At 49.9% G+C, this 27,914-nt stretch overlaps 2 protein-coding genes across 4 annotated transcripts in view; both read right to left on the bottom strand.

Moving 5' to 3' along the window:
* PSKH1 (protein serine kinase H1) overlaps positions 1–21,767 on the bottom strand; it is a 35,070-nt gene extending 13,303 nt beyond the window's left edge. For all 3 annotated transcript variants that reach the window (XR_009537043.1, XM_060130623.1, XM_060130624.1), the window contains exons 1-2: positions 21,660–21,767; positions 7,721–8,747 (exon numbers count right to left, since the gene is read on the bottom strand). Coding sequence is in view for 2 of the 3 variants with exons in the window: in XM_060130623.1 (XP_059986606.1) it covers positions 7,721–8,677 (957 nt within the window). In the remaining variant the exon portion in view is untranslated. The remainder of the gene's footprint in view (positions 1–7,720; positions 8,748–21,659) is intronic.
* Positions 21,768–26,247: 4,480 nt separating this feature from the next.
* Positions 26,248–27,119, bottom strand: NRN1L (neuritin 1 like). Its single transcript, XM_060129803.1, has 2 exons — positions 26,651–27,119; positions 26,248–26,533 (listed from the first exon to the last, which is right to left on the bottom strand). Exons 1-2 carry the CDS (start codon positions 26,683–26,685, stop codon positions 26,248–26,250), a joined length of 321 nt encoding a protein of 106 aa, XP_059985786.1. The 5' UTR covers positions 26,686–27,119.
* Between the last annotated feature and the right edge of the window lie 795 nt (positions 27,120–27,914).

Genomic DNA, 27,914 nt, shown 5'->3' with positions numbered 1-27,914 from the left:
TTAAAAGCTTTTGCAAAGCAAAGGAAACTACAATCAAGATGAAAAGACAGGGTTTCCTTAGTGGCGCAGCGGTTAAGAATCCGCCTGCCAATGCAGGGGACACGGGTTCGAGCTCTGGTCCGGGAAGATCCACATGCCACAGAGCAACTAAGCCCGTGTGCCACAACTACTGAGCCTGCGCTCTAGAGCCTGCGTGCCACAACAACTGAAGCCCGCATGCCTAGAGTCCATGCTCCGCAACAAGAGAAGCCACCGCAATGAGAAGCCCCCGCTCACCGCAGTTAGAGAAAGCCCGTGCACAGCAATGAAGACCCAACACAGCCAAAAATAAATAATTTTTTTTTAAAGTTGAGAAAAGACAAAAAGACAACACTCAGAATGGCAGAAAATATTTGCAAATGAGAAACAGACAAAGGATTAAACTCCAAAATATATAAATAGCTCATGCAGCTCAATATTTAAAAAACAAACAACCCAATCAAAAAATGGGCCGAAGACCTAAATAGACATTTCTCCAAAGAAGACATACAGATGGCCAAGAAGCACATGAAAAGCTGCTCAACATCACTAATTATTAGAGAAATGCAAATCAAAACTACAATGAGGTATCACCTCACACCAGTCAGAATGGGCATCATCAGAAAATCTACAAACAACAAATGCTGGAGAGGGTGTGGAGAAATCAGAACCCTCTTGCACTGTTGGTAGGAATGTAAATTGATACAGCCACTATGGAGAACAGTATGGAGGTTCCTTAAAAAACTAAAAATAGAATTACCATATGACCCAGCAATCCCACTACTGGGCATATACCCTGTCTTCAAAAAGACACATGCACCCCAATGTTCACTACAGCACTATTACAATAGCCAGGTCATGGAAGCAACCTAAATGCCCATCGACAGACAAATGGATAAAGAAGATGTGGTACATAGATACAATGGAATATTCAGCCATAAAAGGAACGAAATTGGGTTATTTGTAGAGACGCAGATGGATCTACAGACTGTCACACAGAGTGAAGCAAGCCAGAAAGAGAAAAACAAATATCGTATATTAACGCATATATGTGGAAGCTAGAAAAATGGTACAGATGAACCAGTTTGCAGGGCAGAAACAGAGACAGAGATGTAGAGAACAAATGTACGTACATCAACGGGGGAAAGTGGCGGGGGGAATTGGGAGATTGGGATTGACATATATACACTAATATGTATAAAACAGATAACTAATAAGAACCTATGGTATAAAAAATAAATTAAATTTAAAAAAACCCCAAGAACAAAAAAACAATGTCCTGGAACAGCCCTAGAAGGTTCTGGATTTCAGAGCTAGCTACATAATGGTCTCTTCTATCTCCACTCAAGGGTTCTGCTGAAGTGAGGTGATTTCCAGGGCCTAACCTGGCTTTTTTTTTTTTTTTTTAACTTCTTCCCATTCTAATTTCTGAGGCAATTTGGATCCCTGGTGGCTGTCAGCATGTCACCCCTACTGTGGCCTCTGTCCCCAGAGGCTGTGTCCCTGGAACCCTGGGTACAAAGGACTCGGCTCAGGGCAGGCACTAGGTCTACATGGGTTGGCAGGATGAGTGAAGAGACGAAGGTGACTCAGTCTCCTGCTCCAGGCTGGCCGGGCCATGCTGCAGCAAAGCTCAGGTCTGGGCACCACACTCGCACTGGGAGACAGAGAAACCTACGAGGAAGGAGAGTCTGGAGAGGCACAGCCAGGGGGTGTGGTTGGATCAGGTCACCTTTAACCACCTCAGTGGGGGCAGGCAGGGGATGAGCATGGGAGGTCATAAGCAGATTTAAAGAGGTCAGAATGTGGGAGAAACAAGAGCCCCAGCAGGTCCCAGAGGAACTTAAGGGCCTAGAAGCAACAGGGCCTGTGAAAGGGCAGAGCTATTGAGGCAGACAATGGGAAGAGCAGGAGAGGGAGGGGATGGATAGGGCACCAGAAGCTGCTCTGAACGCAACCCACAATATACCCCTTTGTTGGAGGAGACCTCAGCAGGGCGGTGGGAAACAGCAGTAATGAAAGGACCTTGGGATAACGAGATGCTGTGGGTGGTCGGAGCAAGGTGTTTTGGCAAAAATGCTAAATGCAACAATGTGGGGAGATGGGCAAGTTTCTGCCACCACAGGAGGTGAGTGTGTAACCAGGGCAACAACAGCAGAGGGATGCCAAGAGGATGGGGCTCCAGGGAGCCAAGCAGTAGCCCAGAGGTGGCACATGAGCCCCTATCCACATTGGCCATGGGAACACGAGGCAATTAAAGGCATCCAGCAGAATCCAAGCACGAGCCCAGAAATACACCACCTGCCTCCTTGCATTCCGCTCTGCTGCCCACACACGTCCAGTCACCAGCTCTCCCACGTCCCCCGTGCAGTCCACCCCATGGCTCTGGGGCAAGGTCTTATCCCTGCTCACCTGGCCGCTCCGTCAGAGCATATGAAGCAGGCTGCATGAGCAGCCCCCACAGGCGCAGGTGCCCTTCACGTGGAGAGCACCAGAACACACCACATGCCCTGCACTTCATTTTACTCTCAACATCCCAGGGTAGAATGGCAAGTGTCAGAGTCACTTTTGGAAGTGGCAAACAGCTGGGATGGGAATGTAAATGTCAGCTCTGGCTCTGGGCACTCATCCTACTGCAGGGCTATCAGAACTACCACATGGTGTAACTCACAGTCCCTGAGCAAGTGCCCCTTGGCCCAAGTTGATGGATGGTCAGCCTGCAGCCCAGAGACCTACCCCTGGAAAGCCACCTCCCACCAACACAATCCCCCGGGAAGTGGCAGATCGGTCCTGCAGGTGAGCTTCGTCTCCCACCAGGATTCTGTCCTCCGCTTGGCAGCACTCACTCTCCTGAACAAGGCTCTGTGAGAACCTTTGCCCAAGCCCACCTGTTCCTGGTGCAGTCACCTGGGCTCGCCCACAGCTCAGAGACTGCCCAAGCAGAGGAGGGTGACAATTAAAAGTTGCTAAACGTGGCAGACAGCAAAGCTGCTGATGGCATCACTCTGTCATCGTTCCCACAAGAGCCTCTTCATCCATCCTGCCTCTAGGAATAGAACTCTTGACAAAAGCAATAACGTTAGGCCCACAACGTCGCATTTCATGTCAGGTGAATCACAGAATCTCCAAGTTGGCGGGACCATAACAGTCCTCTCGTACGGTCTACAGATGGTGACTCACCTTCTGTGTCACTCCTTTAGAAGCAGCTGCTCCAGGCCTCCCATGACAGGAAGCTCCCTCTTTCAAGGTGACTCTCCTTGTCTTCAAACTGCTCTCACACTCACACAGGCCTTCCTCACATCTGGCCAACATGTATCTCCCGATCACTTCCAACATGACCCTAGCTTGGCCCTCGCCACTCCAGCACCTCCAGTCACTGGATAAAAATTCAGATTTCTCCTCTCAAAATCACCTGTCACAGGCTTTCCTTTCCAGAACTCTCTCCTCTTCCAAGATTCCTACATTTGCTTATATGCAGGTCTGGCCAACAACCCCCTAAGTGCATCTCCGGCAGGCTCCCCACTTCTTCCTGGAGCCCAGCCCCAGAAGAGAACACTCCCAGCCAGCAGGAGCAGCCTAGTCTACCTGACAGTCACTTCTGGGTCCTTGCCCAGGGCCTCACCTGCAACCACTGGTGCTTCCCTCAAGAGAAGCAGGAGAAAGTATTGGGAGCATATGTACTGATACACATGCTGTCCTCAAGAACCTTACAGGCTGGGGAGGGAAAAGGTGTCCACAGATGACAGCCTGGGAAAGTGCTGAAACAAAGACTCCAGCAACACGCTGAGGCATATGTGTCAGGGAAAGTAGACTGTAGGCATGGGAAGGCCAAGAACTCTGAAGCCAAGATGGCCTGGAATCAAATCCCAAGCCTGCCACCCTCTGTGAGACCCTGGACAAGCTACTTAACCTCACTAGCCTCAGTTTACTAATCTATAAAATGAGGGGATTATACCCACTGACAAGATTATTGTAGAGATTAGACATGCTGGGTGTAGAACCCTCAGACCTGTGCCTGGTACTCAGTAGGCTACACAATGGCAATGGTTGGCATGATTCTTAATGGAAGCAATCTTTGAATTGGATGATTGAGAGCCAGTCAAATTTCTTAGGCTGACACTGAGAATAGAGGGAAAATCCTGAGCAAAAGCATAGTGTGGAGTGAAAGGAGCAAACATCTCGGGTCCATGGTGTGTAGGGAATGGGGTGGAGCGTGGGGCCAGGGCTGGGGGCTAGAGTGTCTAGAGTGTCAGCATTGTGGGGCAGGTGCTGAAGGAGGCCCCACTTGTGTGCATCCCTCCACTGCTGGGTCCCATGTGGGGATGTCAAAGCAGGACTCTACGTACTCTCCGGGGCAGAGGGCAGCTTGGGGTCTTTTCTCAATCTGCCTCGTGAGATGATGCTCCTCCTGCAGGGCTGCAGGAAGGCTCTGCCCCCCAACTCCTTCTCTTTCTAAACTATGGCTCACATGTACTATGTTGAGCCCACTCGCTAGAATCCTTGATCTGACCCAAACATCCCCAGGACACCAGGCTCCCCCATTCCAAACTGGGATTATTCCAACAGCCCCCAGTTAGTTTCCCTCCAGCTAGTCTCCCACAACACTTCCTGTTACATTTCCCCTTCACTGTCAGAGGGCTCCCTCCCACCTAATGCTTGGAATCTCCAAATAATCCCTGGCACTACAGAGCTCCCAGCAACAAACACCAGGCCTGGCCCGGCCTCATCAACCTCTGCTGTTATTCCCAAACAATCTCCTGTTTATTCTGGAGCACAGTGAGCAACATCCCCTTCTCTGAGCTTCCTCCTCCTCAAAGCCCACCTCCTGAAGGAAGTCCTCTATTCAAGTCCACAGAAACTACTGAGCCTGAAAGAGAGCTGCATGGATAGAGCCCCTGGGAAACAAGCACACAAGACAGTGTGGTATACATGAGAAACCACTATAAGGGGGCAGGGTGCCTATTAGAAAGGCACCAAGTGCCATGGGACTGTCAGGTGAGGAATGCACACCTCCAAACCTTGCTGAGTTCAAAGTGGGCAGTCCCTTATTTGCACAAGAAGCTAGATGGAAACACCTCCCTGAGGCTCTCAGACAGGGCCTTGCTTACTCAGAATGCCTTCATAAGGGCAAATGACCATCACACAGTAGAAGACAGATGGTTGGGTGAGGATGGGGGCAGGGCCCAGTCCTAAGAAGGGGGGCCAATCCACCACCTGACCTGCGCCCCATGGCCCATGTTCCAGACTGCCCAGGCCTGTGCTGGCATGTGCCTGCCAACAGGGGTTCGTTCTGTGGCCATTTCCTATTCCTAGTCCTTTCTCCCGGGCAATCTCAAGTTTCATGGGGATGGGGAACAGGCCTTCATGTCTCTCTGCATCATCCCCAGTGCACTTACGGGTAGGCAATTACAAGCAAAACAGAAAGATGCCTGGTCTCCAGCTCAGAGAGCCTGATCTAATGATAAGGTATCCTTACCCAGGAAATACCCCAGACAAACTCCTCCCAATCCAGAGCTCTCTGCAGATGGTGGTGGAATCTCCTCTCGGGGTCTGCCAAGCTCCTGGTAACAGACAGATGCCATCAGTGCTGGCCAGGGATTTGAATCTGGGACTGGGAACTGATGTTTTCAGCTTCAGATGAAGGGCAGTGGGGGCCAAAGGTTGGGCAGTGCCCCCACACACACCAGGAGCCCCAGACCCGTGCCACGTGATTCCAGCAGAGCAGGAAGCAGAGTCTCAGGACTCAGTCTGTGGCCACAATAGGAGCAGGAAGCCTGAGTTCATTCCCCACCCTATTTATTTGTCATTCTCTCACCCTCAGATAATCAACAGCCAGTTAGCAAGGCTCTGCAAGCTCCCATTAGATAAACTGCCTGATCAACGACTGCCAGAATCAGGAACTCCTGGGCAAACCTACAGACTTCTGGAAAGAATCCTTCCTTTGTCAGCAACTCTTGGGAAACCTCCCTGCCTCCTGTAGCTAAGCTACACCACACAGAGCTCCAAGGGCAAGCCAGGCAGGGCCCTGGCACAACACTGCCTCTGTGAGGTGGATTCTGGCTCTTCTGACCTGTGATGAAACCCAGCCCAAAGGGTGAGCAGGGCGGTGTCCGCTGTGACCACTGCATCACAGCCTGGGCTTCCCAGCCAGTTGGCATTTGTTCTGTTGAATCCATTTGGAGCACAGAAGAAAACATGAAAAACTTTAGGGGAGAGCTGGAGAATGTCCCAGTTTCTCCTTCACCTGTGGTCAGCACAGAGCTGGCTGCAAGAAGGTGGCTTCCCTCCCTTCCTCTCACCACCCTGAGGCACGTGATGTGGGGACCCCCTAGGGAAGGCCAGCCCCCATGCTCACAGGAGGGAAATCCTTGACTGACCCCACGACCATGTCCTGAAGCTGACAGGGAAGATGATCGAGCACAGGACCACAAGCACTGCAGGCACTTTGCCTTCATGAGGCTTTGGGGCAACTCCTGTAGGAAATGCTGCTCTGGGCCAATTGGTTGAGACCAGGGAGGGCCCAGTCCAACATTCCTGGGAGGAAAGCTGGGCTGCAGAAGGGAGCTGGTCCCAGAGCTCCCTCCCCTCTCCATGGGTTGTTCAGGAGGCATGGATAGCAGTGCAGGCCTGAGAGGAACACTGTGGGGAGCACTCTGCAGGGGCCACTTGGGGAGGGGCCCTCACTGCCTTGGCAGAATCCTGTCATCCTGCAAAGCTTACCTCACCTCCCACATAAAGCCATCACACATTCTTCTCTTCACAACCTCCCCAAGAACATTCTATCCAGCTTGCTGTGTTCACCGTTTCCTGTGGTGAGCCTTGTCTCCTACCCCGTCAGCATCCTGTCTGAGGACCAACCAGTTCTTACTCTTTCTGCACCTCCCTTCAGCTCCCAGCAGTGCTGAAACCTAACAGGTCTTTTCAGGCATCAGGACTATCAATGGATCCAAAGACACAAACTGATGCCCTGCTGGTTGAATTAGGGCCAGAAGTAAGCATTTGCTGGGTTAAGCACATGGTACTGCTTAAATATGTGAATTATATTTTAACACTTTAAGATCAGATTTTCTGGCTTCTCTTTAAAAAACTAGAATGTCTGGGTGCATGGAGTCCACCCTGCTCTGTGGCAAAACTGGGCTGAGATGAGAAGCAGCTGTTCCTTTAGACAGGGCACGGTCACTAGCTTGCCCTAGTCCTCTGGACTAGATGCTATGGATGCCCTGTCCTGCTTCCTCTCAGCCCACCTCTGGGCTCGCCTGCAGCTGCAGTGCTCACGTGCGTGCTGACAGCTTCCCATGGCCAGTGCCTGTATCTCTCTGCTTCTTTGCCTGAGGACTTTCTACACCACTAGTTGGCATTCAGAACAGCCCAGAAGTGCCAGGCATTAAAAGCCCCTGCAAAGAAATTCTCAACTCATACAAGAGTCAGTGGATTAAAACCCACCCTCTTTCCTGCCCCTCAGTGGTACAATTCTGAGCACATTCCACATGATTATTCACAGGGTCCTCAGTCTGCTCCCAAGTCCTTGTCTCAGGGCTCACTTTTGGGGAAATTCAAGCTAAGATACCCTACTAGTCTCACTTTACCATTTTTACATCATCTGTCTGGCCCCACGAACACGGCCCTGAGAGCACATGCCCCTGATTAAGGGCTGTAGGATAGGAGCCCCCACCCACCAACGTCCCCGAGACAGAAGACTCACCTCCCCCGAGTAACTGTACTTGCCCCTGAGGATCTGCCGGTACAGCCGGGTGCGGTTGTCATCCTCAAAGGGCATGGTGCCACTGAGCAGGATGTAGGCGATGACGCCCAGCGCCCACATGTCGACTGAGTTGGTGTAGGGCTTGCGGACCAGTACCTCAGGGGCAATGTACTCAGGTGTGCCACAGGTGGTCTTCATCAGGCAGTCGTCACCCTTCTTGCGGGCACTGGCCAGGCCAAAGTCGGTGATGATGATCTTGGAGTCAGTGCCTGGGTGGTAGTAGAGCAGATTCTCAGGCTTGAGGTCTCGATGTGTGATGCCCAGTGCATGCAGATACCGGACGCCATCCAGTACCATCTGCAGCACTCGAGTGGCGTCACGCTCAGTGAAAGAACCCTTGGCGATGATGCGGTCAAAGAGCTCTCCACCAGTGGCCAGCTCCATCACCATGTACACGCGCTCCTGTGTCTCAAACACCTCCACCAGCTGGATGATGTTGGCGTGGCGCACCCGGCGCAGCACACGCAGCTCCGACTCACACACCTCCCGCCCCTCCCGGTACTTGGTCTCAATCATCTTAATGGCATATGGCTGCCGGGTTGCCCGGTGCTCCACACGCACCACTCGGCTGAAGCTGCCTCGGCCAATCAGGGCTTTGATGTCGTACTTGGCTGTCACACGTGGGTCGAACTTGGCCCTGTACTTAGCCACCCTGGCCCTGCGTGGTGGCTCTGAGGGAGGCTCTGTGTGGCCAGTAGTGGGGGCACCAGGGCAGGGGTTTGCACCCTGACTGGCTTCTGGGAACCCAGCTTTCAGAGGGCCAACACTGTCCACCTCTGTAATGAAGTGCTTGTACACATCGCTCTTAGTGCCACTGAAGGGCTCCACCTTCTTGACCAGATCCAGCTGGACATCCTTGGGCGGCTCGGGAAGGACCTTGCTTGTCCCACAGCCCATCACGGACACGGGGGCATCATCTCTAGCGAGGCTGGCAGAACCTGCTCTGCAGGCAGTGCCCCGTCTACACCTACACAGACAGAAGAAAGGAACTCAGCATAGCCAGGGACACTTCTGGAGGGATCCCAGCCATCCTCCTTACCCCCTCCCCCCTGGCCCTGGATAAACCCAGACTGAAGACCTGACTCTGGTATGGTTCCCTGGAAGGGAGAATGGCTTTGGCCCCTGAGTGCTTAGAGCCCAGATGCCATGAAGGATCCACATGAAAGACTGGGTCTGAGTTCCGTGGTCTTGATGTACATCTCCAGGGGTATAATTTTCATGCTGCTCTTCAACTCTGAGGAGGGACAGGAACATGCACCAGGCTCAGCTGTCACTGCCTCCACCCTCCTCCCTACTCTCTCCCTGGGTCCCTTATCATAGTTGAAGTCCTATGTTTTTTAAAGGTTAAAATTATTCCTCTTATTACTCTGACTCATCTTTTCTGAAACGGGGGCGTGGAGTGTTGGAGGCCTATTCTCCAACACTATCACCCACCAGGGTGTAGAAAGCCACTTCCCCAAGGCCTCCTCCCTCATGGATACCTTCCTAGCCCTCTAGGCCTCCTGCAGGGGTTGATCCCCCACTGCAACAACCCACCACCACCCACTGCTCTGGATGCTGCCCTAACCTCACTCTTCCCTGGACGGCTCGCACTACTTTTCTAATGCACCATCTTCACCCTGGCAGTTTAACACCCTGTTCCATGGTCTCTCACTTCCCCAGTTTACCACATAGATGGCTAAAATGCCACACAAGTCCCAGAAATGGCTAAAATCAATTCCAGTGAAGTACGAACCACAAGCCTTAGCACACTGCCACCAGATAGCCACCAAACTAGCCTGGGATTCATTTAAGAGGCAGAGGGGGGAACTTCCCTGGTGGCACAATGCTTAAGAATCCACCTGCCAAGGCAGGGGACACGGGTTCGAGCCCTGGTCCGGGAAGATCCCACATGCCATGGAGTAACTAAGCCCGTGTGCCACAACTACTGAGCCTGCGTGCCACAACTACTGGAGTCCACGTGCCTAGAGCCCGTGCTCCACACCAAGAGAAGCCACCGCAACAAGAAGCCTGCGCACCACATCGAAGAGTAGTCCCCGCTTGCCACAACTAGAGAAAGCCCGCGCAGCAAAGAAGACGCAGTGCAGCCAAAAAAAAAAAAAAAGAGGCAGAGCGGGCCTTGAGCTCAGAAAGGACACTAACAACTTCATCCAGATGAGACTCAGGCTGTGGATTGGGGCACTCTGCTTCCATGGGATGAGAATCCAGGAGACTTTCCCATTTGCTTTCCAGACAAAGATGTTCCAACTATTAATACCTTGTGGCTGGTGGGGCCCTGGACAAGTTGAAGTGCTGAAGTACCGTTTTCCAGAGGTCATTTCTATCCAGCCTGCCCTTCTCTAAGTCTATCTGAGGGCCCCAGGGGTGAAAGAAAAGAGCTGAGAATTTCCTATTAATTAGGATATACAGAATTGGGGATAAAATGATCAACTCAGAACAAGCGTTTACTGAACATCTACTAGCGATACAGGAATGAATAAGACGTCCAGTGCAGGTATATTTTAACATACCCAATACAGGCAAAACATGGTCGATAAACTCATCGTCTAAATGAAGAGCAAAACATCAAAACAGGTAATTTCAATATAACAAAGTAAATGTTAGGCTTGAGAAACAATAGTAGATACATGAATGACACAAGAATGACACAGGGATTAGGGAAAGCTTCCTGGAGGAGGAGACCCCCACGCTGAATTTGAAGTAAGAATGAGGCAGGTGAGGAAAGGTGGGAATGTTGTTTCAGACAGAGAGAATGATACACTCAAAGGCTCAGAGGCCCAGAGCAGCATCCCGTGCCTGGGAATGTGCAGTCTGGTGATGTGAAGACAGAACTGGGGGCTGAAGTGTTGGAAGGTCAGCAGGAACTAGGCTGTGGAGAGCAGCCCAAGTTACAGCGAGGAGCCAGGACCTTCCTGGGAGGTGAAAGGAAGCTACCAAAGGGTTTACAAGGAGAGGCGACTCTGTGTTTAGAAACAAGTATAAGGCTGAACTGGAGGAGGGTCAAAGTGGACTGAAAGGGCCAGTGAGGAAGGTAGCAGCACAGACAGGGTGGCGGAATGGAGAGAGGTCAGCAGGAGAAGTGACAGGGACTGGAGGCTGGACATAGGGGTGAAAGGGAGGAGAGGACAGCACTCCAGTCCCTCACTCCAGCTCCTGGGCAGAAGGTCAGGAGTGCAGCAGGAGGGACAGGCTTGGGAAGCAGTAGGAAGAGTTCAGTTCTGGAAGTGCTGCAGTGGGGTGGCTGGATGTAGAATCTAATGGTTGAAAAGATCTGGTCAACCAAGGGGGAAAGAGGGGGATAAAATGGGAGATTGGGGTTGACATATACACACTGCTTTATATATAAAATAGATAATAAGGACCTACTGTATAGCACAGGGAACTCTACTCAATACCCTGTAATGACTGATATGGGAACAGAATCTAAAAAAGAGTGCATATATGTATATGTATAACTGATTCACTTTGCTGTACACCTGAAACTAACACAACATTGTAAATCAACTACACTCCAATAAAAATTAATTTAAAAACAAAAAAGAAGAAGGAAAAGAGCTGGTCAGGGTCAGAGATTCCATGGCTGCCCAGGGGCAACACCAACCCCCACCCCCAACCTGTTTCAAAGCCAGCAAAAGATCCCATGAAAGGCAGCAGAGGGAGACCCAGGGAGGTTTTTGCTGGGGCACCTTGAGGGTCACAGAGAACCCACACAGAGGCCCTGAGTGAGAGTCTGAATCCAAGATGGTGGTAACTGACCAATGTGGCTAAGGTGGTGATAACTGACCAATAACTGACCAATGTTCCCAAGGAAAAAGCTCACCTCTGAAATGTACACAAGACCTTGATTACCAATCCATCAGACAAAAAGACCAAAGATTAAGGGCTTAGGTTTTAATCAGTATGTCAGTATGACTCTCAGCAGAATGAGATTTATCTTTCCTCACATAAGAGGAAAAGATTCCTCAACCAACATGGGCTCTTCAGGATTTGCTGCAGTTTTCACCCAAATGCCCAGGAGATCCCATATAGCAGCTTAGGAAATCATGTTTAAACACAGGCATTTAGGGATTCTCTGGTGGCACAGTGGTTAAGAATCCGCCTGCCAATGCAGGGTACACGGGTTCGAGCCCTGGTCCAGGAAGATCCCACATGCCGCAGAGCAACTAAGCCCGTATGCCACAACTACTGAGCCTGTGCTCTAGAGCCTGCGACCCACAACTACTGAGCCTGTGTGCCACAACTACTGAAGCCCACGCACCTAGAGCCCGTGCTCCAAAACAAGAGAAGCCACCGCAATGAGAAGCCCACGCACCACAACGAAGAGTAGTCCCCGCTCGCCCCAACTAGAGAAAGCCTGCGCGCAGCAACGAAGACCCAATGTAGCCAAAAATAAATAAATTAATAAATTATAAAAAAATAATAAACAAAGGCATTTAGAAACAAGGTTCTTTTTCACAGAGGCCAAAGATTAGAACTGTGGACTTTGGAATTTTGCAGACTCATCTCTTCCTTCAGGGAAAATACAAGACTTAATACAGTAAAGGGCTGCAGCTCAGGAAAAAAAAGCTCTTGGGCCAGGATTCCTGAGGCAGAACACAGGCCCTGATCCCCAAGACCGCACTGTGAGCAACATCTACCACCATTCAGAGAGAAGACAAATTGCATGGGTGACGCAGCACAGCTACTCAGATGTCACTTCTTCCTGGGGAGGAGGTACAACCCTAGATCTGCAAAATAAGTAACTGTCTCCAGGTGTACCCACAGGCTCTTTTTGTTTAGATGTGCATATCTAGTCTGGTCCTGATGAGAAAAACTAAGGTTTACAAAAGAAAAGGGCTGACTTTTCACTTTAAACAAAGTCTAAGCAAGGATCTCAAGTCAGCAGTGAGACAGCCAAGGATTATCCCTCTCTGACCTTCCTTATTCCTTTCTGGGACACAGTTTCTCTCATATTTGTTCCAATTAGAAACTCTTCAAAGACAGGCTGATGCTGGTACTCCACCTTCCCAACTACAGATCAAGAGTGCAGGAAAGAAGGTACCAGCTCTGATGCGGGGAATTGCTGATGACCTCCAGGTGATCATAGCTGCTCCACACTCCAATCACATCTGTTAAATTCTCTTTTCACATCAGTTAGGTGAAAAGGCAAACAGGGACAAGGGAAGCAGCTGGCAAAATTCCTTCTGTGAAGAGGGCAAAGTGTTTTCCTGTCCTCAGCTCTCATGTATGTGCCCCCAGCAGAGTGACCAGGGTGGGGGTGAATGAGGAAAGCCTCGAGAAGCGACCTCCCAGGAAGGTCATGCTATGCCAGCTCTCACAAATCACTATTCTGTCTCATGACACCAATCCTAACACATCTTACAGAAAGTATTGAACTCTCTGGAGTCGGCCTCCACACCTTCAACTCCAAGCCTGACCCAAAGCACTCCTCAAAGAAGGTAAGCATATTGGATAGAGTGCAGCAGTAGGCATGAGCATTCAGCACTACTGTCCTCGCTAACACTTTATAGAAATGACATGCCAAAAAGGTAGAAACTTGTCCAAAGCCACTCAGATAGTGACAGTCGAGAACGAACCAAAATCTCATTCTCCATCCAGAGCTCCTTCCACCAAACCAGATAGACTCCAGAAGTGCCTGGGGCCTAGCTGAGCTCAGACTCACCAGGCCAAGGTCTCAATCCTTCCTCATACCACTCAGCTGATGAATCAACGAACCTTCACTGAGGATCTTTTTTTTTTTTTTTTAATTTATTTTTGGTTGTGTTGGGTCTTCATTGCTGTGCACGGGCTTTCTCTAGTTGTGGCAATCAGGGGCTACTCTTCGTTGCGGTGCGCAGGCTTCTCATTACGGTGGCTTCTCTTGTTGCGGAGCACGGGCTCTAGGCTCACGGGCTTCAGTAGTTGCGGCACACTGGCTCAGTAGCTGTGGCTAATGGGCTCTAGAGCTCAGGTTCAGCAGTTGTGGCACACAGGCTTAGTTGCTCCGCGGCATGTGGGATCTTCCTGGACCACGGCTCGAATCCGTGTCCCCTGCATTGGCAGGTGGATCCTTAACCACTGCGCCACCAGGTAAGCCCGAGGATCTTTTCTGAAGGGCATGTTCCAAAACCTCCATTCCACGTACAATCTGGGTCACACTGCTCACTGCTATACTCTAGATTACTTTTGATCACTAGAGTTGTCAGCCTTTTGAGGGAAGGGGCCACTTCTCAGGTTTCTAGAACTCTCTGGCTCCCAACCAAGTGCTGAGCTCTGAGCAGGCATTCAATGTTTGTTAACACTGAGTGAAAGGTGGGCTGGTTCTCAGGCTTCTTTTTGCTGCAGGGCAACAATCCCAGAACCTCAGAAATTTTCAAGTGGCAGGAAGAGGCCAGATTGGTGGTTAAACCAAAGCCATGCTCTTTGGGTGCCTGTATAAATGTCCTCAAAAACAAAGGAAGCCAGAGTTCTCGGGTCTATTTGGGTCTTACAGATTGTTATCTGAACTCCAAAGCAAGTTTGTCCATAAACTGCCAGACCCATCTGTGGGGAGACCAGGGGCCTAGGAGTAGAGGACAGGGATGGATCCTGAAACAATTTTCCCGGCCACAGAAGTCTGTGGATGCCTCCCAGGCAGGCACCCAGCCCACTCCAATAACACCTCCTAAGACCGTTCTCCACGGCAAAGCTTCACAACCTTTTGCCTGCAAAGATCTCTATATTCTGCTCCCATGTTTTGAAAGACTGTCTATCAAAATGAAGTAGGCAGTAATCTCTCAGGAATCCCAGAAATAAGTAACTGCTAAACAGCACTTCTAACCATCACGAGGCAAGCAGGGATAGCAGGCAAAGAAGTCTGTCACTTTAGATAAAAACCCCTGACCCTCACGCCACACACAAAAATAAACTCAAAATGGCTTAAAGACTTAAATATGAGACAAGACACCATAAAACTCCTAGAACACAGGCAAAACATTATCTGACATAAATCGTACCAATGTTTTCCTAGATCAATTCCCCAAGGCAATAGAAATAAAATCAAAAATAAGCAAATGGGACCTAATCAAACTTATAAGCTTTTGCACAGCAAAGGAAACCATAAACAAATCAAAAAGACAACCTATGGAATGGGAGAAAATATTTGCAAATGATAGGACCAACAAGGGCTTAATTTCCAAATTATACAATCAGCACCTACAATTCAATAACAAAAAAACAAACAAACCAATCGAAAAATGGTTAGGGCTTCCCTGGTGGTGCAGTGGTTAAGAATCCGCCTGCCAATACAGGGGACACAGGTTCGAGCCCTGGTCCGCAAAGATCCCACATGCCACGGAGCAACTAAGCCCGTGTGCCACAACTACTGAGCCTGCACTCTAGAGCCCGTGAGCCACAACTACTGAAGCCTGCATGCCTAGAGCCCGTGCTCCACAACAAGAGAAGCCACCGCAATGAGAAGCCGGCGCACCACAACGAAGAGTAGCCCCCCCTCACCACAACTAGAGAAAGCCTGCATGCAGCAACGAAGACCCAACGCAGCCAAAAATAAATATAAAAGAAATAAAATAAATAATTTTTTTTAAAAAAAGAAAGAAAAATGGTTAGAAGACCTAAATAGACATTTCTCCTAAAAAGACATACAAATGGCCAATAGGCACTTGAGAAGATGCTCATCATTGCTAATTACCAGAAAAATGCAAATCAAAACAGTGATGTACCACCTCACACCAGTCAGAATGGCCATCATTAAAAAATTGACACGGCTTTCCTGGTGGCACAGTGGTTGAGAGTCCGCCTGCCGATGCAGGGGACACGGGTTTGTGCCCCGGTCTGGGAAGATCCCACATGCCGCGGAGTGGCTAGGCCCATAAGCCATGGCCGCTGAGCCTGCGCGTCCGGAGCCTGTGCTCTGCAGCGGGAGAGGCCACAACAGTGAGAGGCCCGCGTACTGCAAAAAAAAACAAAAACAAAAACAAAAAACATGACAAATAATAAATGCTGGAGAGGGTGTGGAGAAAAGGGAAACTCTCTTACAGTGTTGGGAGGAATGTAAATTGGTGCGGTCACTATGGAAAACAGTATGGAGGTTCCTCAAGAAACTAAAAATAGAGTTGCTATATGATCCAGCAATCCCACTCCTGGGCATATACCCAGAAAAAACTATAATTCAAAAAGATACATGCACCCCTATGTTCACAGCAGCACTATTTACAACAGGCAAGACATGGAAACAACCTAAATGTCCATCAACAGATGAATGGATAAAGATGGGGTGTGTGTGTGTGTGTCTGTGTGTCTGTGTGTATGGAATGGAATATTACTCAGCCATTAAAAAGAATGAAATAATGCCATTTGCAGCAACATGGATGGACCTAGAGATTATCATACTAAGCAAAGTTAAGTCAGAGAAAGACAAATACCATATGATATCACTTATATGTGGAATCTAAATACGACACAAGTGAACATATCTAAGAAACAAAAACAGACTCACAAATATAGAGAATGGACTTGTGGTTGCCAAGGGGCGGGGGGGAGGGAAGAATTGGGAGTCTAGGATTAGCAGATGCAAACTACTGTATATAGAATGGATAAACAACAAGATCCTACTGTATAGCACAGGGAACTATATTCAATATCCTGTGATACATCATAATGGAAAAGAATATGAAGAATATATATGTGTAACTGAGTCACTTTGCTGTACAGCAGAAATTAAACACAACACTGTAAATCAACTATACTTCAGTAAGATTTAAAAAAACAAAACAAAACCCTGAACAAGGACCTCTGCAACCTTAGGGGGAACCACACGATTCTGCTTTCTGAAACAGGAGAACTGGGACTTCCCTTGTGGCGCAGTGGCTAAGAATCTGCCTGCCAATGCAGGGGACATGGGTCCGGGAAGATCCCACATGCTGCAGAGCAACTAAGCCCATGCACCACAACTACTGAGCCTGCGCTCTAGAGCCCGCGTGCCGCAACTACTGAGCCCGTGTGCTGCAAATACTGAGCCTGCATGCTGCAACTACTGAAGCCCGTGCACCTAGAGCCCGTGCTCCACAACAAGAGAAGCCACCGCAATGAGAAGCCCACACACCACAACGAAGAGTAGCCCCTGCTTGCCACAACTAGAGAAAGCCCGCGTGCAGCAACGAAGACCCAATGCAGCCAAAAATAAATAAATAAATAAATGTTTAGAAAACTAAAACAGGGAAACTGACACAAGACCCAGCAATTTCATTTTCAGAAATAATTCTACAAAACCACTTCCACAAGTACACAAAGATAGATTTGCAAAAGAAAGCTCATGGAACCATTCTTTATAATAATGAAAAAATTGAAACAACCCAAATATTCATCAGGAAGGAAATAATTAAATAAACTAAGATACAATCACATAATGGAATGCTCTGCAGCTGTTGAAATGAATGAGGTAAATCCATATATATTGACAAAGAAAGATACCCGTCAGTTTGATTGGCTTTGTACTGGTATCCACGTCTGTGATGTACCAAGGAGTTTAAAACAGTCTGTGAAGGGACTTCCCCAGTGGTCCAGTGGTTAAACTCTGCGCTTCCACTGCAGGGGGGCAGGGGTTCAATCCCTGGTCGGGGTAGTTCCGCATGCTGCGTATTGCAGCCAAAAAAAAAAAAAAAAAGAGTATGTGAAGCATATGTCTAATGAGAAATTTCTAAAAAGGTATAGACATATACATGGGAAAAAAATATCCTGGAAAGGTAGAAGAGAAGCTGTTGACAGTGACTGTCTCTAGGGTATGGGAATGTCGGGGGAACAGGTGGAGGGAAAGGAGACTCTTACTTCTCACATTACATACTTCTGTGCTATTGCTATATTTTAAAGTCATCACCACATATTATATTTTTAAAGTTAAAAAATACATATTGTAGGGCTTCCCTGGTGGCTCAGTGGTTGAGAATCTGCCTGCTAATGCAGGGGACAAGGGTTCGAGCCCTGGTCTGGGAGGATCCCACATGCCGCGGAGCAACTAGGCCCGTGAGCCACAACTACTGAGCCTGCGCGTCTGGAGCCTGTGCTCCGCAACAAGAGAGGCCACGATAGTCAGAGGCCCGCGCACCGCGATGAAGAGTGGCCCCCGCTTGCCACAACTAGAGAAAGCCCTCACACAGAAACGAAGACCCAACACAGCAAAAATAAATAAATTAATAAACTCCTACCCCAACATCTTCTTTAAATAAATAAATAAATACATATTGTAGAAATGTATAGACTAGTATATACATAAGAAAAAAAGCTGGGGGAATATACACCAAATTATTATACCAAATATACACCAAATTATTTTAAAAATGATTAGTGTTTGTGTCTAAAGACACAGTTCATTATTCACTTCCATAATGTTTTAGCTTTTAACACCATTTCATTATAAGAATTGTTACAACTTCTTTTTGGAATATAGTAACTCAGGACTCCACCTCTTAAAGACTCTATGCACCACTGCTCTACATGGTAATAACTGGTGAGCAGAGACTCCTGCTTTAGGGCTGAGAGAAGGAGAGTTCAACAGTTTGTCGTGTCCTCCTCATTTTATCCTGATCCTCAACTCCATCTGAGACATCCCACCCACTGCCCATCCCATCATCAGAAATACAGCCTCTGGCAATGTACCTGGGGTTCTCCTTCCAAAATCCCAAAGTTCAACCCATAAATATTTACTGAGCTCCTGCTGTGGGCCAGGAACTCTGCCAGGGGCTGTGACAGACAAAAAGAAGGCAGTTATAATCTCTGTTCTCAAGGAACTTACAGCCCAAATGGCTCCACACCAAGTGTCCCCTGATCCATTACTCTTATGATGCCCTGTGAGGCCACTTCAAGGCTGGCAGCCTGGAAGGGGTCCCTCTGTGATAATTTTCCTCTAGCAAATGAAAACAGCACATTTTTCTACTTTAGCATCACATGAGATGCCATGGCAACAGAGGGCTGTACCAAGAATTAGCTCAGTGATGACCTAGCCAACACAAATTGGCTTAATACTTACTGAGTAAGATTCCTGGAAGAAAAGAAAGTTCAAATAAATAAGTCTCTCTCCAGCTCTCAACAAGCGGAATTGTTTCCTTTCTTCCAGGGCTGTACTTCTCAAATTTTTCTCTGTGCACCCTGGGCCAATGGAGACAGCTGTTCTCAGCTATCTCAAAGCTTAAGGGTCAGTACTTTGGCACACCTATAGCCACTTCACATCACACAGTTAGGAAGCAATGGAGAGGATCAAAGTTGCCCAAACAGGGCTTCCCTGGCGGCGCAGTGGTTGAGAGTCTGCCTGCCAATGCAGGGGACACGGGTTCGTGCCCCAGTCCAGGAAGATTCCACATGCCGCGGAGCGGCTGGGCCCGTGAGCCATGGCCGCTGGGCCTGTGCGTCCGGAGCCTGTGCTCCGCAACGGGAGAGGCCACAACAGTGAGAGCCCCGCGTACCGCAAAAAAAAAAAAAAGTGCCCAAATAACATGCTCACACTTACAAAGTAAAAACAGACGGCTAAACCAAAGTCTCACTCACTTAACGATGAACTTGTGAGTGACAGAGAACCCCAGTATCTAGTTCAGATTTCACAGACACTAGGATCTTCTGGGGTATTCCATTCCAAGTGAGGCTCAGCTCTAGCTCAGTGTAAGAGGCAAACAGGTTTCCTGAAAGCTGCACTTTCTTTAGCTCATTTACACAACTTAACAAGAATTGCAATTAGACCTGGACAACATACTTATTCAGCAAACCCGCCCTCCAGTGAGTCAGCAATCAACATCTTTTCTAGGGTAGTGGCCAACTGCAACTGCCCTGAGTAGAAGCAGTTTTGTCAGAGCTATCTCTGATGATCAGAAATTACCTCAAGGAAATCACATAACATAAGGTAGCTTCCTACACAAGACTCAGTCTGAAGAGCAAACAGGCTTACTAAGATGAGATCCCCTTTTGACATGGGATAAACCCTGGGAAGAACAGCCATTAGTAATAACAGTGGCTTCCATTTCCTAAGTTTCAACTGTGCTAAGCGTCTTATATGCATTCTCACTCCTCTCTGCAACCACATAAAGTAGGCATGATTATTCCTATTATGGGATGAGCAAACTAGGACTCAAAGAACCTCAAGATCTCATAAAAATCAAGAACTGAATCAAAGTCTTTCTTATTCCAAACCCCATACTTCTAACCACCAAATCATCCTGCCTCCCCAAGATATGGGAAATGAGACTGCAACAGCAGTTGTGTGCTACAAGGCACAGCTGGCCCTTCCCACTGGACAAAGACACAACAGTTTCCTGGAGTAATGACAAAGATTTTCAACTAAGGAGCATAGTAAAGTCACCTGGAGAGTTTTAAAAAAATACAGATTCCGGGCTTCCCTGGTGGTGCAGTGGTTGAGAGTCCGCCTGCCGATGCAGGGGACACGGGTTCGTGCCCCGTTCCGGGAAGATCCCACATGCCGCGGAGCGGCTGGGCCCGTGAGCCATGGCCGCTGAGCCTGCTCGTCCGGAGCCTGTGCTCCACAACGGGAGAGGCCACAGCAGGGAGAGGCCTGCGTACCGCGCAAAAAAAAAAAAAAAAAAAAAATACAGATTCCTACCAGATTCCAGATATTCTGCATCAAAATCTCAGAAAATGAAACTCTTCAATTTGTATTTTGAAAAACCACCCTAGGAGATTTTAGATCATCAGGTTGACAAGGCTGCACCACCTACCACATGCACACGTGTGAATGTGCAAACAGGACACTCGCATTTGCTGTGCTCATCTCAGGTCCTGGCCCCTGATATGTGCTCAGTAGTATAGCTGAATCTATATCCATTCTTAAATCAGCAACCCATCACAGTTGACTCAGCTCCTACTTTATGCCAAGCACAGAGCCAGACACTGATATGCAGACAGAAGAGACAATCCCCAGGCCAACCATCAGGTGACACAACACAATAAACTCCAACAGTAGTCACATGAATTGAAGTACAGAGGAGTCAATGGTTACATGTGAAGGGAGGCTTTTCCAAGGAAATTAAATCTAAGGTGGATTTTAAAGGACAGATGTAAATTTTCCAAACTGGTGGGTGGAGGTGGGGGTGGGGAAAAGAAGAGTAGTACAAAGTGAGAAAATTGCGTATTTAAAGCGAAAGGGTGTTAAAACACAGAGCTAACGGCAGATGTACATACCCCCAACAACAAACTATGTATGCAGGAGACAGAAGTGCCCAGGTGTTAACTTCGGGGTTATGCCAGATTATGAAGAGCCCTGAATGCCCTGCTATGAAGTTTGGCCTTTACCCTGCAGGTACCAAGGAGCCAGTTTTAGGCAATGAAGGACTTATTCAGATTTTCAAGTGGGAATTATCACTTCACAGTTTCAGGAGAGGGAGTGAGCGTGGGGGAGCTGGGCTTCCCCTTATAAAAGCAGAGGGATAACTGGGTTACAAAGCAGGCGACCCGGCTGGACTCAGGTGTGATTTTCCCCAGCCTGAACAAGGAAGAGACTAGCTGCCCCCCGACCCTGTCGTTCAGTAGCAAAAGAGGAGGTGTGGAGTAGGTGCCAGACACGAGAAGGTAGTGAGGACAACCAGGTTGGTTCACCCTGACCGATGTCGACTGGTTGAACAGCTGGCAGGACAGCTGACCACGTCCACCTGGCCCTTGGGGCCTCAGAGACGGGCTACCCAGCGCAGCAGCATGTTTCAAGGCCAGTCAAGCCTCGGACACCAGGGACCCCAAGCAGCCATCGCCTGGCCTGCTACCCACTCCCCCTAGGCCCCGGCGCAGCGGGCACAGGCCGAGGGCTCTGGGCTGGGCAGGGACGGGCCCAGTGCTCCAGGAAGCGACCGTGGCTGCAGCTCGTCAGCCCCTCCCGCCCATGGGGCCGTCGGTCCTGGCCGGGCCGCCTCACCTCGCGCGGGCGGCGGGCTCTTCGGCGTCCGGGCGACTGTGCTGACCCTCTCCGGGCCGCGGACACAGCCCCGACCACCAACACCGCCGCCGCCGCCGCCGCCGCCATCCTCAGGCGTCAGCGTCGTGGCGTCATCACAGCGCGCTCTTGACGCCAAAACAAATCCGGGCCGCCCACGGGGCGGGACAGGGGCGGACTCGAGAGGGCCGGGCTACGTGGTTGGCGGCTCTCCGAGCGTGGCTTGCCAGTCAACGCCTTCAGGGCGGGGTCGGGCTCTCTTCGGGAGTAGGAGGTGAGTCTCTGTGTCGCTCCAAGTGTCTCGACCTTAGGTTTGGGGTAGGCACCGTGGGAAGTAGGGAGAAAGTTTCAAGATTCAGGTTGGGGACAGGGCGCTTTATAGTGCGAGGTTGGGTGGATTTCCATGGAGATCCAGAGGTTAAGACTCCGCACTCCCAATTCAGGGGCCACGGGTTCTATCCCTGGTGGGGAAACTAAGATCCCGCATGCCGCGGGGCGCGGCCAAAAATAAAATAATAATATAGTGCGTGGTTGGGGACGTAGTGCATTTCAGGAGGTTTCTGGAAGTGCCTCTGGAACTCCGGAAAGGATCGGTGTAAATTTAATTAACAAATTATTTTCTTAACTGAAATTAAAATAATTCAGGCACTCAGATATGTTGAATTTGACCTCCATCACATTGGAGTTGCAAATGGTTAACGAGAATAGGTGAGATTAGTTTGGGGCCAACTTCAGAGTAACAGTTTAATTATTGTTGTTTTTATTGTTACTAAATTTAGTATATCCTGAGGCTGCAAAACAAGTAGATTAAAGAAAAATTGTTACCATTAACAATTCCGCTATAGGGTCAGAATTATCTCACTTAACTTTACAATCAACCCAGATTCGGGGTGGAGATGGGGGGGAAATAAGTGTCTCAAGTAATAAGGGGATTTTTTTTCCTTCTTTAATAATATTTTTATTACTTACCTTATATTTACTATTGGGGCGCAATCCACGTGCTTGGTGGAGTCTTTCACTGAGCAACCATAAAGAGCAGGGCTGGAGAACAACCCAGTTTCTTTCTTTAAGGCAACAGCATTCTTCCCCAACTGGCTGTGACTCAATAGGGATCACCATAAGGGAAAGGTGGCATAGTTTGGCAGGATTTGAACCTGCGCAGGGAAACCCCAATGGATTTCTAGTCCATCACCTTAACCCCCCTGGCCACAACTACTTTTGAGTGATGATGGGATTGTAATCTCCATACATCTTCCTCATTGCAGTCTGTTCATTTCTTAAAATCTTTATTGAGCCCTTACTTCATACATGGAATTGTCTTTAACTGTATAAGCTAATGGTATACTTTAAACCTAAACATATATTAACACCAATAAAATATCACAGTCTGTTTTATGTAGTAGGGCTTCATAAAAGATTTTATTAAAAAAGAAACCTTTAGGGACTTCTCTGGTGGTCCAGTGGTTAAGACTTCATGCTTCCACTGCAAGGGGGCGTGGGTTCAATCCCTGGTCAGGCAACTAAAATCCCACAGGCCACTCAGCCAAAAATAAAATAAATAAAAAGGAAAAAGAAAACTTAAAAAATTATTTCCATATGTCTAGTGTGATGCTTAAGGGAATGAACTTAGGGGCCAATCAAACTTGGGATCATATCCCAGCTCTGACACTTCCACAGTTGTGTGAACTGAACTTAAGCAAGACGTCTTCCCCTCCTTAAGCTTCATGTTTCTTATCTGTATAATGGGGATCATAGTCTTGACCTCACAGTTATTGTGAGGGTTGAAAATAATATAGAATTCCAGGGTTGATGGGGCTTAGAAATCCACACAACACCTCTATTTTACAGACATTCAGCAAATTAATTCAATAAATGTTTATTGAGCCCTTGCTATGGAAGGTGCTGGCCTGGGCTCTGGTGAAGAACACGGGGGCCCTGAGATGAAGAGGTATATTGATGCAGAGGGGACTGGGCTCAGGATATCCAACCCCCAGATTCTCCCCTGAACAATAAGCTGTTCCATGTCTGCAGAGCTGCAAACATGAGAAGCACCATTATCATGATGCTCTAGCCTGGGCAGCTGTGTCTAGGGCTCAGCCCACTTGGCTCTCTGCCCACCCCTTTCCTGCAGCTCTGGGATAAAACACACAAAGCTCTTAAGCCCCTGGCCAGAGAGCAGATTCTGTCCCCAACCCCACCCCCCTGCACACACTCCAGGTCACTCAATTCCAGGGAAGAGCAGGGACTTAGGGGGCAAAAACCAGGGGAAAGTAGGTCACAGCGGGAGGATGGTAATCCCTTTGATGGCTGGCCAACACAATCGAGCCCCTGCTCCTGGAAGCGGCCTGCTCCTGGCCACCCACCAAGAGTAAGAGTGGTTCTAGAAAGACTTTTGGGGTTTGGAGCCCCAGCACCATCCCTCCAAATAGTATGCTCAGGTTAAGAGGGCTGCCCCAAGAAGACACATCCTCCATACTGAAGTCATTCTCAGTCCAAGCTTTTGCTGACTGTAACACTTCCTATGCAGGATTTAGCAATTCTGTTTTTCATTCCACGCACTCCCACAAGTACACTCTTTATACCCAGCCTTAGGCTGGGTGCTAGAGACACAAAGAGGACACTTGGGGAATCCAGAGTGGGGAATTCTGACCTAGACCCAGACAGTAAGAAGCCAGTGAACCAGTGTTATCCGTACAGAGACAGAAGAAAGCCCAGGAGCTCTGTGGACCTGAAGGAGGCTTCTGATTCAGCTTGGAGTCAGGGTTAGGGAGGCGGTAGGTGATACTGAACAAGAAGTAGGAGTTCACCAGGAGGAAATGAGGAAGGTTATTCTGAGCACAGAGAATAGATGTACAAAGAATAAAAGGCTGGCCTTTCCTTCTGGAAGATACTGGTGGTCAAAGGGGGTGGATCTGGGAGGGTTTTTTTCCTGAACCTTCTCCTTCAGGTGATGTGAGATGGGTAAGGAATGGATGAGAGAGAGAGAAGTGGGGATAAAAATACAGGTGAATGAAGTACAGGAGAAAAGACAGGGCAGAGAGTGAGTTAACTGAAGCATCTTAGCTAACTGGAATGGGAGGGTGTTTGGGAAGCGTTGCTGAAGTAGGGCTCCTACATGATAAAGTAGGGTGGAGGTCTCTGGAGGCACCTGTCATCCTGGAGCCTAGTCAAGGGTCCTATCAGGCCTGATTCTGTCCTAGGGCCAACAACCTTCCAGCATGGGCTTTAGTGCAAACCTGGCCTGCCAAGTTCTGGACTCCCACCCCTCCTCCCCTCCCAGCTGATTGCCTGGGCCCCTCTTGTAAAGTCCTCTCCAACTCAGCCCCAGTTCTCCTCCACCATTTGTAAGTCTTGTATCCTTACCTCCTATCACCCTCTATCATGGTCCTTCTCTGAAACCTCCCCTTAACCCAAGGACTGAGTAGGTAGATCACTCCTCTGTGCTACTATAGAGGGGGAGTTGAAGGAGTAGACTGAATAAAATGTCCTATATATAAACATAGCTGGCTTACATAGGGCCTTATAGACAATGAAAAGGAGTTTAATATCAGGATCAGTTTTTCAATTTAGAAAATGGGGAATAAAGTGGAGGGAGTGAGAGTAGAAGCCAGTGAGGAGGCCATGGCAGTGCCCACACAAGTCGTGGGGTGATGGCTTGGAAGAGGGTCCTGGCAGGGACAGTAGATGACTGATCAATAGAGGGTCTCACCCTCTCTGAGGCCTCCTCCTTCCCTCAGGATTCTGCCCGTTCTGATTCTTGCTCTTCTTCTCCACCATGATGAACTGGGGCTCCTCTGTGCTTCCAGAAAGCCTTCCGGGATTGTTCTGACCTCACACTGCACACCTCTTCTCAAAGAACAAGCTTGTGGAGAGCGTAAGGCCAGAGGAACCCTCATCGTGACCCCAATTTCTGCAGCTCCAGGTCACCTCAGGTACTTGAATGTAGACTCCAATGGGGGCTCCCCATCTTCTGGAACAGGCTCCCCTTAGATTAATCAGGACCCCAGAGAAGGAGAGGAAAGGGTACTTAATCTGAACTGTGTCTTGAAGGCTAAGGTGGTAGTTCAGCAGAGGGAAGAGGAGGTGAGATGGACAGGAGCCTGGAAACTGGAAAGAACCTGGGGAGGGGGGTGGACTGGCTGAGGGTGGGGGTGCGGACACTCTATCACCTCACATGGCCCCTAGGGGCCAGGACAGGAGGGGCAGGTAGGGCTAGGAGTTCTCCCAGCCCGGGAGAACAGAGAAATATGTGCATTCCCACACATCTTGGGTCACCACCAGAAGTCTTGGAACCTGCTGGCAATGGAAAGCTCTGCACTGCCCCTGGGAAATGAGTGTTTGTGAAGAGAAAGACTGAGTCCCCTATGGTGGTCTTCAGCCCGCCCATCTCGTCCTGGGGATCAGCTTCTTGAGGCCTCCACCCCAGCCAGGTGGGCCACAGTGGAAAGAAAGGAAGGAGCTTGGTACAAATATAAATACGTTTAATGAAAGCCGAGCGCTTTCGAGACGGGGCGGGTGGGGGGGGCAGGGGGGGCGGGGGGGGGAACACGCTGCTACCCAGCCAGACCGGCTAGGCCAGAGGACCCAGGAGGCAGGCGAGTGCCAAAGCAGCCGCCAGCAGAGGGGGCTCGGGGACCCGAGTGGGTGCTGGCGCTGTCGCCCGCAGCGTCTCCTGGTTGGTCTCTGGGCCCGCCCCGTGCTCCTGAAGGCGTACAGGGGTGCCGCACAGAGTGTGCAAATTATCTGGGTGTGGGGCCCGGCGAGCTTCTTGCTGTAGTGACTCCCACACGGCGGCGGCCTCCTCAGGGCAGCCCAACAGGACTCGCGAGGCACAGGTGTGGAAATCATTCCAAGACCTGTCAAGGGTGTGGGGTTAGGGTAATCAGGTGGGGCAGGGGGCTTTGGAATGGGAGGGAAGAGGTTCAGACCCCAAGGGTGTGGGGTTGGGCTGCTGCCCTCACGCCTGCCCGTACCTGCAGACGCTCTCCAGCTCACCTCCGCGGCCCATGCCGTCCCCCAAGCGGATGAGACACTCGGCAAAGCCCTGGTATATGGTGTCACAGCGGCCTGGGACCGCTGTAGTTGCTGCCAGGGGAGATACAAGGACTGGGGGTGGGGGTGGAGAATAGTTGATAGGATGAGGTGGCGTGCCCTCACCATCCCCGCCCCTCGCCGCCAAACCCCAGGGGCTTGTTTACCAGGGAGCGTTCTGGGGACGTGACTCAGCGTGAAAGGGGTGCCCCAGGGAACTAAGGGGCACATCTGGGGACCACCTGCCTCTGCCCCCTTCTAGGCAGACCTGGACAGGATAGGTGGGGATGGGGGAAGGAGAAGCCTCGTCCCAGGAGTTGGCTCTTCTTCCGAGCTGCTGGGTCCCAGGTCAGGTGAGAATGGTCCAAATGAGAGTATGGACATGGTGAAAGGAGGCAGGTCCCCTGGCAACTTCCAGTTTCTCTGCAGCCTAGACAATCTTTGTTTGGCCTTTCCATCCCCTCCCCAGAGACAAGTGTTTTCTGACGGGTAGGGCAGAATAGAGGGGGTTGGGATCCAGGTTCGACCCTAAGAGAGGACCTCAGAGATCCCACGGTTGGTCTGGGAGTCCCGCAAGAGGTCAAGTCTCCCCTTATCAGGATGGGGACTGTGGAATTTGGGGGTTCTTCCCTCCGAAACTAGGGTTCAGTTCCCACCCTCACTTTACATCCTGAAGCCACTGGCACACAATCCCTCCCTGGAGCCCTCACCTCCTCTCCACCCTGACTCTCAGCGCTCAGGAGGGCTGTGCCTCAGCTCCCACACAACCTACACCCAGCCTGGGGAGGGGGTGTGTGGACTGGGTTGGGTCCAGCACGCCAGCACTCACCAAGGGGCGGCAGCAGCAGCAGCAACAGCCCCAGTGCACAGGGCGGTTGCCAGCGGTGACAGAAGCGGCAGCACATCTTCCCTGGGCTGGGAGCCTAGTGCCAGAGCTGGCAGCTTGGAGTGCAGCCCTTCGGCCCAGCCCCCAGAAGGAGGAACTGTGATTGGATGGGGGCTGAGGGTGGAGCTCAAACCAGCCAGCAGCCCCACCCCCCAGTTCAGATAGGCAAAGAAGGGAGGGACTCCAGAGAGGAGAACCCAGGAGCTCGGGGTGGTGCTGAGCTGATCCCAGGGCCCTTGCCTTGCCTCAGAGATGGAGAGCGGAGATCTGGGAAGGCAGTTGGGCAGATGAGGGTGGGTGTCCAGGGCCCTGGGGTGGGT

The sequence above is a fragment of the Lagenorhynchus albirostris genome, chromosome 19, assembly GCF_949774975.1.
Source record: "Lagenorhynchus albirostris chromosome 19, mLagAlb1.1, whole genome shotgun sequence".
NCBI classification, from domain to species: Eukaryota; Metazoa; Chordata; class Mammalia; order Artiodactyla; family Delphinidae; genus Lagenorhynchus; species Lagenorhynchus albirostris.
This window is presented reverse-complemented; position numbering and strand designations above follow the sequence as displayed.

What these genes read in the sequence shown, in the direction of transcription:
- NRN1L (XM_060129803.1), bottom strand. Translation starts at nt 26,685, where the DNA reads ATGGGCCGCGGAGGTGAGCTGGAGAGCGTCTGCAG. An exon ending in GAGCTGGAGAGCGTCTGCAG is followed by an intron (nt 26,534 to 26,650) that starts GTACGGGCAGGC and finishes CACCCTTGACAG; the next exon opens with GTCTTGGAATGATTTCCACA.